Below are 17285 nucleotides of genomic sequence, written 5' to 3'. Positions count from 1 at the left end.
GAATGTCTCTGGTTGACATCATCATAGCTTCCAGTTTACACAAAAATGTTATTCCCCCTGTAAGCATCAAAAAGATTAATTGACATTGTAAATAAATATATGCAAATACAGCTACCAGTGTCTGCATTCTGTGAGTTGGCCTTTCAATTTCACTGTAGACTTTCTTTTCTTACATATGTATTTTTGAGTAAACAATCACCAATCAGAATACATACATCCTATTGATCATCTGGGTCACCCACAGTTTACTCTCTATTCGACGGTCAGCAGGTTCGTGAACACATTCCCACATTTACAAACGGAAAAAAATATGTATGACAAAATACTTAATAGTAGGGGTGGGTTTTTATAATCAATTTATCGATTAAAATCGATTCTGGCTTGGATAACGTAAAATCGATTCATTAAAATCCTGAATCGATTTTTTTAATATAAATTTATTTTGCCCGAAATGCCAGAATCTCTGGTGAAATCTCACAAAATTTCAACAACCAAACAGCTAAGACAGTAAATGATAAAGTCTTGCGTGTGTCAGCTTCCTTTTTATAGATACAAAAATATGTAAATGTACTGATCTGAATTATAATATTTCTGACTGTCAAAAGTTCCCAGATTCAAATCGAATTGAATCTAATCGAATTAAATCGAATCGTGGATCGAATAAATTCGGGACCTTGTGAATCGGGATTGAATCGATTCTAGAAATCAGTGACGATACCCAGCCCTACTTAATAGTCTCTTAAACTGTTACAGGTTTTCTAATCACCTGTAGTTTAGAGTGTAGATGAAACTGGGATAGAATACAAAACTGCTTTCATTTAAACAAAAAAAAAGGGGAAAAAAAGGAAAGCGACAGCGACAGCGCTGGAAATAAGCTCTGGACTGCCAGTTAGAGAATGCAGAGCTCCAATGGAGGGATTAACAAGTACACAAACCACCATTTCTCTGATAACGATGCCCAAGGCACCACAGCAGGCATTTTGGTCTGTTTTTATAATTAAGGGTACTCAATTTAATTTTTATTTCACCAACAGCTCTGCACTCTGCAGAGCAAGCATTCATGGCAACATTAACATAAGAAAACAGTACATTCTCTTGCTCCAACTACTAAATCATAATCCCTCGTACCAAAATGTAATCTCAACTACAGCTCTGACATTTTAAACATCTATGAGTCATGGGCAATGCCGCGGCCTATAATTCTGGCACGGTAAGCTGCACATGATTTCAGACACAAACCTGAAAAATGTTCTCGAAGATGCCAAAGAAAAGCAAAAACAATATATTGGTTTGTGATCCAGAATCTAAACAACTTTTGCAGAATTGGAAAAGTAATTAAAAGCTTTTTGTGAAATAAAAACACTGAAAATCTATCTCCAGCTGACTTTTTTCTCTTCTGTGTTATTAATTCCAGCTGTTGGACACTCCGCTACCCTTCAGTGTATGCACAGTAACTGTAAGCTCATAAAAATATGAGACCCAATGAACTACACAGCTTTAGTCTATTACTGGCAAATCAGATACTGACATCGCATGTCGTCTGCAATCGCACCGCAGTGAACTCACCTTGATGGTAACACTGCGCCCGGTGCTGTTGTCATGCATGAAGACACGTAGCATGTGTGGAATGAGCTGAGGGAGATAGAGCTTGAACTCTCCACCAAGCGCCACCACAATCTGCTCAATCAGGAGGATGATGGTGTTCTGCATGGGGTTGTTTGGTGTCCAGTATTCCTAAGACACAGATAATGAAATGTTGGTATTCATTACATTAACTTGACACCCATTTTTGCTCATTATTATCAAAGCCAACATAAGTTAAAAGATTGTACATTCTGATAAAGCCCTAATGGAGAATATATTCAAACACACATTATAGAAATTCAAATTACTCTTAGACAATCAAATGCCAACGCTTTCTAATACTAATAGTATGTAATAACAACATAAATTAAAGAAATACTGTACTACAGTACTAAACATCCACCTAAAAGAAGTTTTGATGCTTTGTAAAATGTAAATAAAAACAAAAACACAAGTCAAATATTTTATAACTCATTTAGATGAACACAGTGCAAAGACCACTGTGTGTTTGATTTGGTTGGCTCTTTTTGCAATTTAATGACAGCAAAATATTACCAAAAAATTGGGACAGGAGGAGCAACAGTGTGAAAGAAAAAGGAATTGTATTGCTGTATTGTAATGCTAAAGTTTTTGTGTAGCTATACAGAAGTAGGTCAAAATGTGCTTTATCAATAAGCTGAGTGGGAGACAAATGCCTGGATCAGTGTTCCCTCTGGAAATGCAAAACGTTCACGTGCTAGAGACACAAAGCAGGGGTCACAATACTGGATGGCAAGGAATGGAGACAGTTTCCTGTCAGCTGGGACTTACATCATGCCTCTGCGTGGATTTTGACAGTGTTTTGGAAAATCTAGGTTTGACCACTGTGCACATTAAAAATATTAATAGCTGGAGTAGAAAAGACCTGAAGTCACACAATATATCAATCAGTCAATGGGCTTCAGCTGTGAGATTTGGCAAAGGCGTTTTGTCAGGGACGAGAGGTCTCAAGCAACCCCCAACTTCCTGCTTTCCCTGCTTGTGGCTGCTAACTAGAGAGGAAGTGAGAGTACGTCCTGAATGGCTATTCCAGCCCCCTCATCTGGATGCAAGAGCAGGACTGGAGCAAAAATGAATAGATTCTTTGTTTTACTTGCCATTTATTAACTCATAGGGACTGGAGGCGCAGTGGTCTACTTCTCTCAATTACTTTCCACCAGGTGGAGTTGCGGCCATTGCAAAAGTTTTGGTAACAGTGTTACCAAGATTCCGACGCAAGGACAGTCATATGATATTTTGTGACTCTTTAAATGATTATGTGCTTGACATTGTGTTTGTGCAAGTGCAGGCAGGAGCTATGGCTTTAGCAGTTGTTCCACATCATGGGATAAGTGTGAGCGTCATGAGTCATCGGCAGTTTTTCTCCTAAATATTATTTGAATAACGTGAGTGGAAACGTACATCGGAGCCACATGCAGTGCTACAGTTAGAAGGTGAACAGTGAGTGATAATAAAAGGAAGAGTAAAAAGAACATCTCTAAATATACATAACTTCTTATTTTCTCTGACTCACAGTTTCTTTAATCTTGTTAAGTACCTCACTACACACAATGCATACTGCTGTGTGACATGGGGCAAGACTTCATGCAGAGGCCTTAAACACATTACTTCTAATGAGGAAAGTAGAAAGCACAACTGAGTGCAATTAAGAGTTCTTAGCTGTCAGCCTAACTCAAAGGAAAATAAAGAAGGGCTGCATAATGAGTGTTTAGAGATTGGGTTGAAACAGTTACTCACTCTGATGAGGGTGAAGATGTCATCCATATAGGGACGGATGTGAATCTTCACAAAGCACACGACCATTCCCATCTGCTGAAAGAGGAACTGGAGGAAGACAGAAGACAGAGTCTAAGATTTGCTTTGTGAACAGCTGACAAAATAAGAGAAATGCCATAATGAATCTGTCAGGCAGTCTCTTTCCTCTTAATCCACACAACAGCTTACCTCTCGGATACTGGCATCACACACCCGGATGACATTGAGAAAAGTGGGCATGACCTGAGGCAGGAACTGGACGCACTTTAGGCCCAAAGATTTGAAGATGAAGGTGACCGCCTGGACTACCATAGTGTGGTGGTTGGAGAGTGATGGGTCTCTCAGGATGCGCATCAAAGTGACGATTGCCACAGCAGGGTAAAACTCATCCAGGGGCAGGTTACCCATGTTCACCAGCATTTCACTGGTGCTATAGTCAGCTACAAAAAGAGGAGAGTGAGGTTGGTTAGTTTGAATGATGCTGTCATATAAACTATATAAACATATAAACTATAAAATTAAAAAATAATAATGCAAGAATCTTTCTCAGGTTTTGTGCCATCTCTCCTTCAGTCATACTGATGGAGCAGTTGATGAATGTGACAGTTGTGAGTGGCCATGCTTAAACCCTAGAAATATTTAGTAATTTGCCAAATGTAAATCTGATGAGGACATTCTTTCGTCGTAATCACATAATATGATTTCAGCCTGTTGTACAACTTTCAGTCAGATGCAATAAATTGCTCAAATTAACTGCAGTGACTGCAGGATCTAGTTAGTGCTTTAGTCAAGGTTTTACCATTAAGGTAAAAGAAAAAGATGGAATCTCTTCAGCATTTAGTAAGTCCCCTCATTCAGCTTAATGAGATCTTAGATTTGCTGGAGACAGTAGGAAACCTAATACTTAAAGTTCTTCCAAAAAATGATCAAAATTTTGTCACAACAAAGTAACATTCAGCACCTAGGCACTGCCATCACCAGTAAAATATGTACCAGTTTCCATTCCTAATAGACCCAAGAGCACAAGGAGCCGTGTGAGAGTTGCTGAGAATAAAAGATCACAGGGTTTGGGGGTTTTATTAGTGCATTAGTTCCATTAATATTTTTGTAATAGGGAATACAAAGCAGCTCTCGTCGTCCATTTATCTTTGCGGGGCTATTAAATTTTACAAGGCACCTGAGAATACAAATGTGTGGTATTCAGCCTTTTGCTACTGTTTCAGCTGCTTGAATGTCTCCCCTTAGACGCCGAGGACTAAAAGTTAGTTTTTTTAATATTTCAGTATTCACCAAGTCAAGATTCACAATGGTGATAAATGATAACAATCTGTATTTTATCGGCAAACAAACAGGCATTAGTGTAGCCAAGTGAAGCAAGAGTAGTGTAATAATTCAGGTGAATGGGACGAATAGGAACTGTTAACTATTCCTAATATCATGTAAAAAATATAGCAACTCCCAAGGGGACATGAAGCGTTTCATCACCTTTATGACTGTTGTGTTCTGTAAAGATCTGACTGGTCTAATTTAAAGTCAGGTGAGGAGATGGAACTAGACAGTCAACTCCCAGAACCCTACAAAAAAAAAAAAAGTGGTCCGAGATACTAGTGTTTCAGACAGTGACCCTAACAAATCAAATTCGCCAACAGATATACGACCTCCAGTTCTGGTCACAGTCTATTTAGCTGGAGAACAAACTGGTAAAACCATTACCATACTGTCCAAGGTCATTCTGAGACACATGACTGGATCAGACGAGTGGAGATCTGCATTTTCCACACACGAGGCGTGTGACCGAAGACAGATGTGCATTATTAGAGAAATTCACAATATCCAGACCGTTTATGATGCACAACCACCAAGTCGTGTTCTGAGAGTTTTATCATACTCAGAGAAATAATCCAAGAGTTTAAAGTAAAACCCACTACGAGCAAGAAAAACATTTTTACATCTTTTGTTACTTCTAACAGATAACATAGGGTATATTAAAATCCACCCACATTGTGTTTAGCACTGTTATTCAAAAATCTGTCAACTGGGTTAAGATCAATGTCATTAATCCTGTTTTGGACATATTGTTTATTACAACAAACATATTGACCAAAAAGCCTTTTAACAGGCAATGCTGAGTTATTCAGCTGATATGGTAATACGTTTACGCAAATTCAGACTGCACCAGTAATCCGTTCACCCCGTAAAGAAAAAGAGTGACGTATATCACTGATATTCTATTAAACAGATGCTTGAAATCTGTCTAAAGTGGGTCACATTAAATTTAATATCAGCACTTCAAAAAGTCCTACTCCAGTTGTGGTGCTTATATTTCCCTCCAAACTGGCAGACTCTTGTTCTGAAGGATTTTTAGTTGGGTTTAGATCAGACAGCAGCCAGAAATAAGATCCCAAAGAATGAAAACTCCCACAAAAGGCAAACCCAAAGCCGCTGATGCTGTTGACTTTTCAAATGCAAGGGCAAGACCTTAAAAGATTGTGTTTTGTCTTGTCGGCGTAGACATATCTCCTCCCTGCACTCCATTTCGAATGATTTGTAGATTTATTAAATGTAAAACAGCCAATGAGTAAAGCATAATCTTCAGTGTTTTTTCAAAAGACACAGTTTCACTGGCTTTATGTGGGCCCCAGGGCAGCTGTGGCTACAACTGTAGCTTGCCTCCACCAGTGTGTGAATGTGAGAGTGAATGAATAGTGGAATTGTAAAGCGCTTTGAGGGTTCCCGAAAAGCGCTATATAAATGCAATCCATGATTATTATTATTATTTTTTATGGGAGCCAGATTCGGCAATTCCTAAAACTGAAGATGAAATCGGTTCCTCACTCGAGTGATCACATTCTGACCCAAGAGAAACTGCTGCGTGGCGTATTTAACTCACGGCAATTTCTGGAGCACTGACCTATAACTACATCGAGATGATGATTTTATGTGCACACATGATTGCATGGTGTCACCTCCCAGCAAGAAGGTGCCTGACTGGGGCCTTTCTGTTTTACTTCAAAGTCATCATCAACTTGGTACTGTGAGGTAAAGATCCTACAAAATTAGAAAGAAAAAGCCAACCATCAGACAATCCCATATGAGCACAGAGTTGGTGATGATGGAAAGAAAGGGGGTTGTCTAACACAACCAGCTGTGACGCAAAGGGCACAACACCAACAATGAGAGAGAGCCCACAAATAAAGATCATAATGTCTCATCAATACGAACAACTGCGATTACAAGTAAATGACTAGAGCGCAATCTGGAAGAAAATACCCTAAACTCTCACTGAAGAGTCAAACAACATTATGATAAATGCAGTAAACGCAGCACAAAGCTACAATAACATCAAGTCTATATACAAACTCTTGACAACATTATTCATCAGGCTCATAATGCAGACTCACTAAAATTACAGCAACAGTCCCAAGTTCCACTGTGAGATGTGAAAATGGGTTCGTGCTCATTTAGAGACTTTCCAGCTGTTGTACTGAAAATACTGCTGTAAGTCTGAGGAATGCAAATAAAAAGTTAATCTAATCCACACTGTGACCCTTGGTGAAGAAAAAATGTCTGTATTAACAGTAATCTGAGACCTACCCGAGTCCTGACTGGATTTGGACTCTGAGAGGCTGACAGCAGAGGCATCTCGGGACTGGTCGATCATGCCGATATTCACCTTGTGTTTGTAGGGATCCAGGGCTCCAAGAAGCCCCAGAACACGTATAGCCTGTTGGAAAGACAGAGTTAGTGGTCCCTCACAGGAACACAAAATTGAGTATATACCTGGTCATTTTACATAATCTATCTCAAAAGTTCACCAAATTTGGTACCTTAGCTGAGTTTCAAAGATATAAGGAAGCTATAGAAAACAAAGTATTTATGGAAAATGGACACTAACAAAAAGTGCTACAGCCAAACAGTAAGAGTGGTTTGAGAAGCTTCTCACCATATAAAGTGAGGGAAGTGCATTCCCTGCACTTTTAACAATGTCGTATGTAAGAAATTAAACAATGACAATTTCCACTCAAACTTTTCACATCAAAATGTCCATATATTTATGGAAAAGGTGCTTTGCTTCATGCTACATGTCCATATCATTGTAATTCACCAAATCCAATGCCTCTACAGAGATCTACACATTAACTCAATGCATGCTGTAAAGTGGTTTCAAGCCTTGCTGGCCTATGAGGTTCCCATTACTACGGTGAGGGAAACGTAAGGTGATCGGCCCAGATGGCATGACATTTATTCATACCTCTCTCCTGATGCCCTGGTTTTGTTCAGTCTTGAGGAAGTTAAGCAGCACCTCTAGAAGGGACGGGTACTTGCGGTAGGGCTCCACCACATAGCCTGTACTAGCTACTTGCTGGCCCAGTGTCCACAGAGCCACCTGGTGGAAAGTCAGAGACAGTCATTAACTAATCATCAACAAGAAAAGAGTATATCGTCTGTATTTATTTGTAAGTTGTTCCTTGTGTACCTGTCGCTTGGCCAGTGATGATGAGTCCTGCAGCATGTCCATAATAATTGGGAAAAGCTCATCCATCCACTTCCTCATCTCTAGGCCACTCACCTGATGGGGCAGAGAAAGAATCAATCAAAACTACAGAAATTTTATAAATTAACCATTTTCTGTAGAATCACCTAAAGCCAAAAGGGCACTATTATAAGAACTCGTAACATTTTATAGATAAACTGAAGTGCACAAAACTCAAGGAAGCTACAGTGAAAAATAATAGAAGCTAATATTAAAGCTATTAAATAAATTATTTGTCAGAGAATCCATGTGAATTTCTCAAGTCCATGTATATTAGGAACCACCATCACTTACCAAATGTACAATTTTTTTTAAAATGTGCTTTCAGGCTGCAGACAGATTGTTTTCAAAGTAACATTTAGTTTCTGTTATCTGTACTCCCTACATTCTCATGCATCTTTGCTTTGTCTGGGTTCCCGAAGAGCTGGGCTTCTGTCTCATTCTGCACTGAGTCTCCCTGAGCATCTCCCGCACTCTGTCTGAACTTCAAAGGCCCTTTAACTGTGACTCCCTGACTGCTTTCAGGGGACCATTCAAGCACCTGGTCAGGGTAGAGCAAGGCAAACATCTAAGGGTAAGAGCCTGCAATTACCTTCAACCTCAAGACAAGCTTGGATTTACATTAAAACTACCCAGATTAAAGATGAGGTTTTTTTTATAATTAATTGTGTACAATGGACAATAAATTCTGCTAAGATTTATCTAGTTGCAGTAAACAGCCGATTTATAATTACAAACAGAGTAAAAACAGCCTTACCTGAGCCAACTCGCCAATGGTTGCAAGGACACTAATGACTACTCCTGGGTTAGGGTCTGGGTCTTTAAGCTTGAGGATGAGAGCCTAGAAAAATTAAAAGCAATGTGGTCATTTCCTCATATACTTTGAAATCATTACTTATTTGAAGGCCCATGGAAATGAGGATGTAATGGACCTCAGCTTTTACTTATTAGCATAGGCCTACTGGGAACATGAAGCCCCTTTCAGTCTGGTTTAGATTCATACACACTTATCCACCATTACAACAGAGAACTTGCAAAGCAGTACCTTGAGGATGGGTTCCATATAAGGACGTATAAGTCGGGGCGCATTGGAGACCAGGTGACCAAGCATTCGAGCACTCTGCTCTTTGTTCCTGCCGACACCGCTGTGCTCCAATTCTGTTAAGATCTGCAGAAAAATGATAATGTTAGCACAGCACATGCACTCATCTTCATCTGGAATACATTCAATAAGTTTAAGTCGTGGAAAACACAAAGGCGTTTAGACAAAAATCAATTGTGACTTTGTACTACAGGTGTGTGTGTTTTGAGTTTTCAGCTTAGCATAATATCATGGCCTTTGCTGCCCCCTAAAGGTATCCAACTGAAACGCAAGCAGGTAATCGTCACAAGAAAAATAATGAATGTAGAAGCCAAGCGTTTGCAAAACTGTTGAATACTTGCATGCCATCTTTGGCACATGAACCTAAGGAATCCTAATGAACAAATTTAATGGTTTAAATAAATCAAAACATGATGTCTAATGCAATAAATAAAACTCGTATTGAGCCATTACTGTGCCTTTCATACCTGGATGAGCATCTTGCGTAGGAAGGGCATAACAAAGGCAGGGTTCATGCTGCTCAGGCGTCCGATCGTGCAGATTGCCAGCTCTCTGATCTCAAACACCTCATCATTCAGAGCAACAAACAACGCCTGCAAGTTTTCAGCCTGGGCGAGGTGAGCATCAAAGCGTTCATCAAGAGACGCCAGCACGCAGTATCGGATATCTGGATCTACAGGAAATCAGGGACAAAAATCAGACTGGCTTTCTTTATCACTTTTATTTTTTATACGCTGCCATAATGGATCACTGTAGCTGTTAACAGTTCTGAAGCCTCACACCATAAAAGCAACAAAACAAAATAAATCTGCATAGTAATGCCGTTTTCCTTTTCTGTGCATTTGTTACCTGGATCAGTGATGCCAACAACTAGCAGCTTGCTGAGAACATCTGCAACAACCTGCACAGCGGTCTGGCTGACAACATGGCCGCTGATCAGGTGGATGGAGGGAGTAAGCAGGCGTGAGCAAGTCCGAGCTGCCTCCATTCGGATTTCTTTGTGTTCGCTGTTCAAGAAGTGATCAGCACAGTGGCGCACAAACTGGGTGAGGGAATGTCCTGGGGAAAGACGTTCATGTAGAATAATCACAATACAACTGCTTTTATTTTATTTTTTTTAGTAGCATTAATATCCTGGTAGATAATAACAGCATTTTTGTTGCTTATTTTATGTAAAACAAACAACACTGACTTGATTTATCCTATAATGGCGTTTCTTCTTCATTTGTCTATTTGGGATTCTAAAACTCAATACCAAGGAAGTCGGGTGGCTTGTTTCCGTGGAGACTGAATTACTTAACTAAATATCCAATGTTACCCCAGCTTTTGCACTAAAATGCAAACCCATCCAGCAGTCTGCTGAGGAATGACACCAAAGACTGATCATTTTTCTCCCCAGTTTCTCTGCTGGAGAACAAAAAACTAGTCATCTCGGTGACAGACTGAAGAGACGCTATTTATATCGACCACTGAAAGATGGGCACAGTCATCAGCACAACTGCCCCGGCCATTTCTGCAGTTCACATAATCATTTCTTTTGGTCCACATTTTTGTCACCGCTGGCGGCTCCAATGACTTACGAGTGACAGTTTAAGCCTAGTTTAAAAACATATTTCATTTTCAACTTCACTGCATGTGATATAGAGTGCATAGACAGCAAAACTGCACCACTTATTTCTTATGATCATTCAGGACAGTAATGCCACTACTCTTTAAATAATTTCTTCAGCAAGCCCAACTTATCAATGCGCCCTTGTCCATTAGAACAGTATAATAAAAAAATGGCTAGCTACAAAATGCAAAGGATTGTTGGGTGAGGAGAGCAACAGCCATTCGGTATCAAGTTTAAATTCTTAACCTCTGTCTTTTGTTGTTGTTTTAATTTATATACCATTTCTAATTCCACTGTGTTTTCATGTTGTTCCTTTGGATTCACCGTTTTTTGCATTTTTGTATTGCTTTAAATTCCATTGCTCTATTTTGCTTCTTCTAATTCTACCCTGGTTTTAGTCCCATTGTTGTAAAGCACTTTGTAATTCTGTTATAAGTGCTAACTAAAAAACATTTGCTTGCTTGCTTGTGTATTACAATGCAACACTGTGCTGCGAAACACTGGGTCCTGAACTTTGACACATGCTACTGACCTAAAATTTTATGCAGGAAAAGAATCCATCACACAGATGTACGTGTTTTTTTTCCAGGTTCTTACCTTCAAATTCAAAGCTTCCCAGGGTTCGCAGGGCCAGGGTGATGCTGCCAACGTCACTAGCCTCTGGAATGTTAGTGAGGCTTGGTGAGGCTAGCTGGTGAGCCAGGCCTTTGGGCATGCCAGGGTGACGCAATGGCTTGTGCATCAATACCAAAGAGAGCATCTTCAGCAAACCATCCTGTATATCTTTCTTCAGCTGGGGGATTTGACGGCTCAGATCGTACAGCACTGCAGTAAGTGCAGGACTAGACCAGAACAACAGACAAACGATCCAATCAAACCCAAGCATTAATTTGAAAATTACATGATTCAGATCAGAAACTGAATTGCTAAAAAAGTTCTTTGAAGATGTCCTACCTGAGGCCCACAGCAAGCATAGGCTCAAGCAGTTCTTTGATGTCTGGCTGGATGCTGGGACCCATGGCTCTAGAAAGCATGCTAATACACGTAAACACTGTAGCATCCACCTGCATGGTCTTCTGCCTCCTGCACAGATGAAAGATCAGTAAATGAAACTGTGCATAGACAACAACATGTTTTTTTTTTTAATTCACAACACCACTGAGCAAATTCTACCCATAATATAATTTTAGACTTTTCAGCCTTTAGGTTTAAGGGACACTGTAATGGAACGTGTAATATGTCACTATTTAATAAATGATACATTTTTTTAAAAATTGTAAGAAACAATAACTGACTTGTGTGCAAAGTCCTTGGGTGGCAGGGCAGCCTTGATGATCTCAAGGATCTTGGAGAGGTACGGCTGGATTTCTGTCCTCACAGCCACAACCAGCAGCCCCAAAGCCTGGAAAGCTGCCGTCCTCTCCTTCTCCTTCTTCAGGCAGCCCAGCAGGTAGCCCATAGTGTCTGACAAATACTGGTCTGCACAGCAAATGAACATCCACATGGCACATAATCTTTTTTTCCTATTAGCTACAACACATTCATTTGAGCAAGCGGTAGAAACCCTGGTAGTGATATTTCAAAAGGTAGCCTGAAAAGTACTAACCATGACCTACTTACATTGCAATAGTAACCATATATAGACCAAATGTGCATAGTGATTGAAAACAATACATGGTTTCAAGTTCTAACATAAAATTTGCACCAAACTGATAATCACATATATGTTAATTAAACCCACCTGTAAAGGTATGCGGCTGGAAGGCAGCCAAGCGTGGAAGCAGGTTGAGGATGGTCATCTGGATCAGAGGATTTTTGCTGGTCCTGTATTTCAGCACCCACCGACACACCTGGATATTTAAACAAAAGCTTCCTCAATTATTCAGTCAGATGACTACCACAGGTATGACTTCAACTGCCTAACCTCAAGCAAACTCACAAACACATTTTCCAACACACTATCCAAGTTAGTGCATAGAGAAAACATCAAAGACTGATACCAGCACTCTGACTGTCAAAAAAAACCGTGAAAATTTTCGTATTTTGCAAAACGTTTAACTCTTTCCCCCATAAAGACAACATTTGATGACATCCCCTGTACCCTTAATGATGACTTTTGACATCAGTATGTATGAAGAAAGCCATGATTTGACAACAATTACAATAGTTTCCATGTTTTTTCCAAAGGGGAGCTGCATATGCAGAGGCCACCCTCACTAACATCTGATTCCAAACTCAGTCAACAGTATGCACGAAACTATATGTCTAAACACTGTTCAGTGCATTTATCATGGCAGCTAAAGTCCTTGAGTGTCAAGGATTTTAGTCCAAGGCATTTTCACATTACATTAATATACAATTACACTTTTACAATGCATTTTGTCTGTAGTTAAAACCTACCTGGTCAAATCGCTCCTCCATCAACTCACGGCAGTAGCGACTCTCCACCAGAGAGCTCTTGGCAGGTACCGGTGTGGCCCCAAAGCTGGGGAAGCCTTGAGGTGTGCTGTAGCCCAACAAGCCCAGGAGGGCGTTGGACTGCTGCGGCTGCACCGACTGGAAGCTGGTGAAGGGTGTGATGTGGCGGGGCTTTGTTCCAAACCCCATCAGTTCCTTGCAGTACTTATCGTGGACCAGCTGCTGCTGTGTGATCTCCTCCATCTCCTCGCGCATACGCTGGTTGGAAATAAGACTGTGAGCGGACTGGATTTTACCACTGATAATGTGTCCAAGCTGATATCCGACCTCACCTCTCCCTCCATGCTGCTGATGCGAACCAGCTCATTCAGGATCAGAAGAGCGCCGTGGACCCTGTCGTCGCGATTCATCCCTTTCTCTTTGGCCAAAGTCTCATCAAAGCCTTTTTCTGCCTCTTCAAAGGTTTGCTGTCACAGAAAAAAAAAGCCACTCATGTCACCTCTTTAAAAAACAAACAAACTCTCCAATACTTTAATTAGAATAACACATGATTTGCCGGTGTACAGTTACATGTCTTACTTTGTACCACTGTGGTTTCTGCATTTCCTTTGTCTCTCTCTGAGTGGTGAGGATGAGACAGGCTCGCAGGGCAGACACAGCACCTTCTCGGATGGCCTGCTTAGGATCCCATACTGCGTAAAAGATGTTGTCAAAGAACGGCTGGACTTGCTGGAAGAAGAAGGTGGGTGCACTCACAGCCAGCTCCCTCAACACCAAAACCTGGAAGAGATTGCAAACGAAAGTAATGCAGGCGTGCACTGCTCCACATTTTTTATTTTACCAAAATACACCTGAGAAACCTGAAATCTTCTTTTTCAACGATCTGTTCACCAAAACAAAATCCACATATGATCCTAAAATAGCTTGACATAAAATTTTGACTGTCGCCGTTTGAATTCTGAAGCAACTATGAGCTGGGAATGTCCTGTATGTAGTTATGTTACATTGCTTGTTTAAATGTGTAGTTGTGCCCTGCTTTCTCTCCTTGTTTTAGGTACTGTCCCTTTCATTTGACTCCACTGCAGTGACTATGGTGCGTACCATTTGAAGCTGCAAATTGAAATTTCAGATTTCCCAAATGGTGTTTTCAACTGGAATGCCCTCTGAAGCTGGACTTCCAACTCAGCTGTAGCCAGACGGGCGGGGCTGAGATAGATTTTGGTCGCCCGACCGGCGATATTGCAAGCCCTGGAAGGTCTGCACAGCCTCACCAACCCCGACTTCACAATCCAAGATAGCGACAGTGCATGTAAATAATAGTAAAACTGTAAATCTTGTCAGCTGTACTGTCACTGAAATTTATTTGTGACTCGTTAGATAAACAGAGCACTGACCACGCTGTGTTCCAACTGATATATGGATGGCTCCATCTTGCTAAGGAGCTAAACAGATCCCGTTTTTCCTTACTTTTTCAATTTTACTGCTGGAACACTTTCCACTTGGGAGTGAAATCACTGATCTCTTCACACAACCAATCCTATGTGTGTTCTTCTGACCATTTACTCCTGCTTAGTGCATTTTGATCACTTAATTTTTTTTAGCTTGTAGGATTTGTTGTTTTTTTCTTTCGTTTTGGCACAGCTCAACTATGAATTTTAGGTTTTTTTATTGCCAACTTGGTTTTCATCTCCCCGTACTCTTTTTCAGTTATTTCCCAACAACATCATGTGGACATTCTGGGGAAAGTAACAAGGTTTAATATTCTACAGCCACTAGAAATGGGAAAATGGTAATTGCATAATAAGCTAAATAAAACATAGAAAAAGGCAAGCACATTCTCTCATTTTCTAATTTTGAAGCGTTCAGGATTTTTCTGGACTATGAGTGTGATGCCAATAATAACCATTTGAAGCTGGTCGGTACTCTATAAAAACATAGTGACTGGGTTGCATCAACATCTTGTCAAGCTTCTCTGCTTGGAGGTTTTGCTGACGCCACAGCTGGGTGACACCCACCCACACGCACACAGAACAGGGTAAAGAGGAAATCAGAAGAAGAATGTGCTGATATTTGGGGTATAAGAGTGCATATGAAGTAGTACTTGTGCCTTCAACCCAAAACACACTAGAGGAACTTTCAACACTGCCTTCACTACAGCAATAGATAAAGTTATTACAGCTCCCAACGTGCCCACATTTCCAGCAAATGTAAACACCACCAATATGTGGTTTTATTTGAACAGCAAACACCACAGTGACTGTTATCTGCTAGTGACTTACTGCAGCATGGCGTCTCCCTTCATTTCTGTCGGCTCCCAACCACTCCAGGGCTCTCTTCACTTCAAACTCCACATACTCAGCCGTAAAGGTGTCCCCCGCCATAGAAAGGTGGCCCATAGCTTTAGAGGCCATCTCCATCACCACGGGGTCGCTGGAAGGGAGCAGGTTGCGGAGGTAGTTGGCGAATCGACTGATCCTGGTGGCATTGCCTCCTTCAACTCCAATTAGACTCACTGATGAAAACAATAATCATTTTATAGTGATAGAAACTAAGAGATCTTAAATAAGTCCAAAATTGACAGCACTTAAAAACATAACAATTTTAACAACATTTTATTAATGCTTACCTATGGCAAGAATCCCTCCTTTCTTTTCATTCACATCAGAGCTGGACACCAGCTCAAATATGTGGTGGTTCAACTCATCGTAGAACGTAGTAGCTTCATCTTGGCTTAACTGTGGGACAAGACCAGTGTCAAAAAGTATGGAAAAAGGAAGGAATTGATGACATGAATTTGTACCATGATATGACAAGGAGGGGGAAAAAGGAGAGGAAAATGCTTCCTAATATTGTTTCATAAGTCACTACATACATTTACAACTGAACTGATTTGGGGATTCATGTCTACTTGTGAAACTCTCCAACTAGTGGGAAACAATCTTGATTAAGTATCCAGTATACTAAGTGGTTTTCCACTTACAGTTTTCAATTATGCACATATAGCTTATTGCTGTTACCTCTCTGAGTTCTGTAGTCACATAGTGCTGCAGGTCTTTGGCAGATTTTGCTCGAGTGTCTTCATTTCGACTCTTCAGTCCACTGACAAACTGCTGCAGCACAGTGGCTGTGCCTGATATGATCACCATTTGGACGGCCTAATCTGCATGGGGGAGGGCGACATATGTGGTTTCAATGCAACATTCCGGGTTATTAAACAACCAGTATCCAAAAACAACAACAAGGTAAACAGTACACATGGAAAGAAGAAATGCAAGCGGTAATCTGATAAAACACCAGGTTAATGTTGTTAACTGACATTGGTCCCAGCTAGCTAACGTGCCTGGTTAGCTAATAAAACAAGCTGCAAGGCTTGCTAGTTATTAGGAAATATACATCAGACTTCTTTACACAACTAATACAAAACCGGAGACGCCCGGGTAGTTGCAGTGTAATAGGTGAAATCAGAGCCTCATGAGTGTTTCGTGCTTGTTTTGATTAGCTCGAGCTAGTGCTAATGTTAAGCTATTTCCCGTGACAACCCAATAGCAAGGAGGCAAAGTCGCTTTGTATCACTTACGTGTTTGTATTACAATGCCGAACACTTAACTGCTATTCGATTTATCCGGAATATCTCTCATTGTACGTCTACCTGGCCAACACTGCGCAAGGTTGGCTAGCTGAGGTATCTGTGATGAATTAGCTCGAGTTAGCGATACACACGGAACTTCACAAGCGTCAAGTTGCGCAGTCTGCGCCGAGCTGAGCGCAACTCACACGTCCTTGAGTGTAGTTTCCAGAGCCTGTCGTCTTTTTATGTTAATGTTTTTTGAGGCCCAGTACTTTAGTTACCTCAACATTTTTACTACAGTATACTTTTAAAATTATGGTGGACGAATGTTACTTATAAGTTTACAGTCTATACTTATAGTTTGTGCTCTTCCCCTGACTTAATGTAATTAATCTGGTGTACTACAGGCAGACATAATCTCATGGTGGTAGCTACTTAATAACATTAATGATAGTCGTACGCTTTGGTTCACCATGAGTACAAAGCAGCCTTGTAAGAACATTTATGGCTCCATAACGGAGGCCTTTCAAAGCCTTTCAGGCGGGGCCTTTCATTTGTTCTTCATATATATATATACGTTTGAACTATCTGTAGTCTATATTTTCTTTCTTTTTTTTCTTGAATACTAAAACAGCAGGGAATATTTTCCCTTAACTGTCTCCATACTTGTCAT

General features: G+C 40.5%; 1 protein-coding gene across 2 annotated transcripts in view; it reads right to left on the bottom strand.

Moving 5' to 3' along the window:
- Window positions 1–16803, bottom strand: part of mtor (mechanistic target of rapamycin kinase) — a 78574-nt gene extending 61771 nt beyond the window's left edge. The window contains exons 1-21 of one of the 2 annotated variants that reach the window (XM_080900119.1): window positions 16652–16803; window positions 16062–16204; window positions 15671–15779; window positions 15324–15556; window positions 13624–13824; window positions 13377–13511; window positions 13027–13302; window positions 12368–12476; window positions 11922–12105; window positions 11581–11709; window positions 11224–11468; window positions 9864–10073; window positions 9482–9687; window positions 8958–9080; window positions 8670–8753; window positions 7856–7948; window positions 7631–7765; window positions 6973–7102; window positions 3568–3818; window positions 3361–3447; window positions 1567–1734 (exon numbers count right to left, since the gene is read on the bottom strand). In XM_080900119.1, the coding sequence (XP_080756245.1) occupies window positions 1567–1734; window positions 3361–3447; window positions 3568–3818; window positions 6973–7102; window positions 7631–7765; window positions 7856–7948; window positions 8670–8753; window positions 8958–9080; window positions 9482–9687; window positions 9864–10073; window positions 11224–11468; window positions 11581–11709; window positions 11922–12105; window positions 12368–12476; window positions 13027–13302; window positions 13377–13511; window positions 13624–13824; window positions 15324–15556; window positions 15671–15779; window positions 16062–16190 (3237 nt within the window). In that variant the 5' untranslated portion in view covers window positions 16191–16204; window positions 16652–16803. Of the gene's footprint in view, window positions 1–1566; window positions 1735–3360; window positions 3448–3567; window positions 3819–6972; window positions 7103–7630; window positions 7766–7855; window positions 7949–8669; window positions 8754–8957; window positions 9081–9481; window positions 9688–9863; window positions 10074–11223; window positions 11469–11580; window positions 11710–11921; window positions 12106–12367; window positions 12477–13026; window positions 13303–13376; window positions 13512–13623; window positions 13825–15323; window positions 15557–15670; window positions 15780–16061; window positions 16205–16621 lie in introns of both variants that reach the window. The other variant, XM_080900118.1, reaches the window with a different exon arrangement.
- Window positions 16804–17285: the final 482 nt, after the last annotated feature.

Source organism: Rhamphochromis sp. 'chilingali' (genome assembly GCF_963969265.1).
Source record: "Rhamphochromis sp. 'chilingali' genome assembly, chromosome: 12".
NCBI classification, from domain to species: domain Eukaryota; kingdom Metazoa; phylum Chordata; class Actinopteri; order Cichliformes; family Cichlidae; genus Rhamphochromis; species Rhamphochromis sp. 'chilingali'.
Note: the sequence above shows the minus strand (reverse complement) of the source record. Positions and strands in the feature narration are given on the sequence as shown.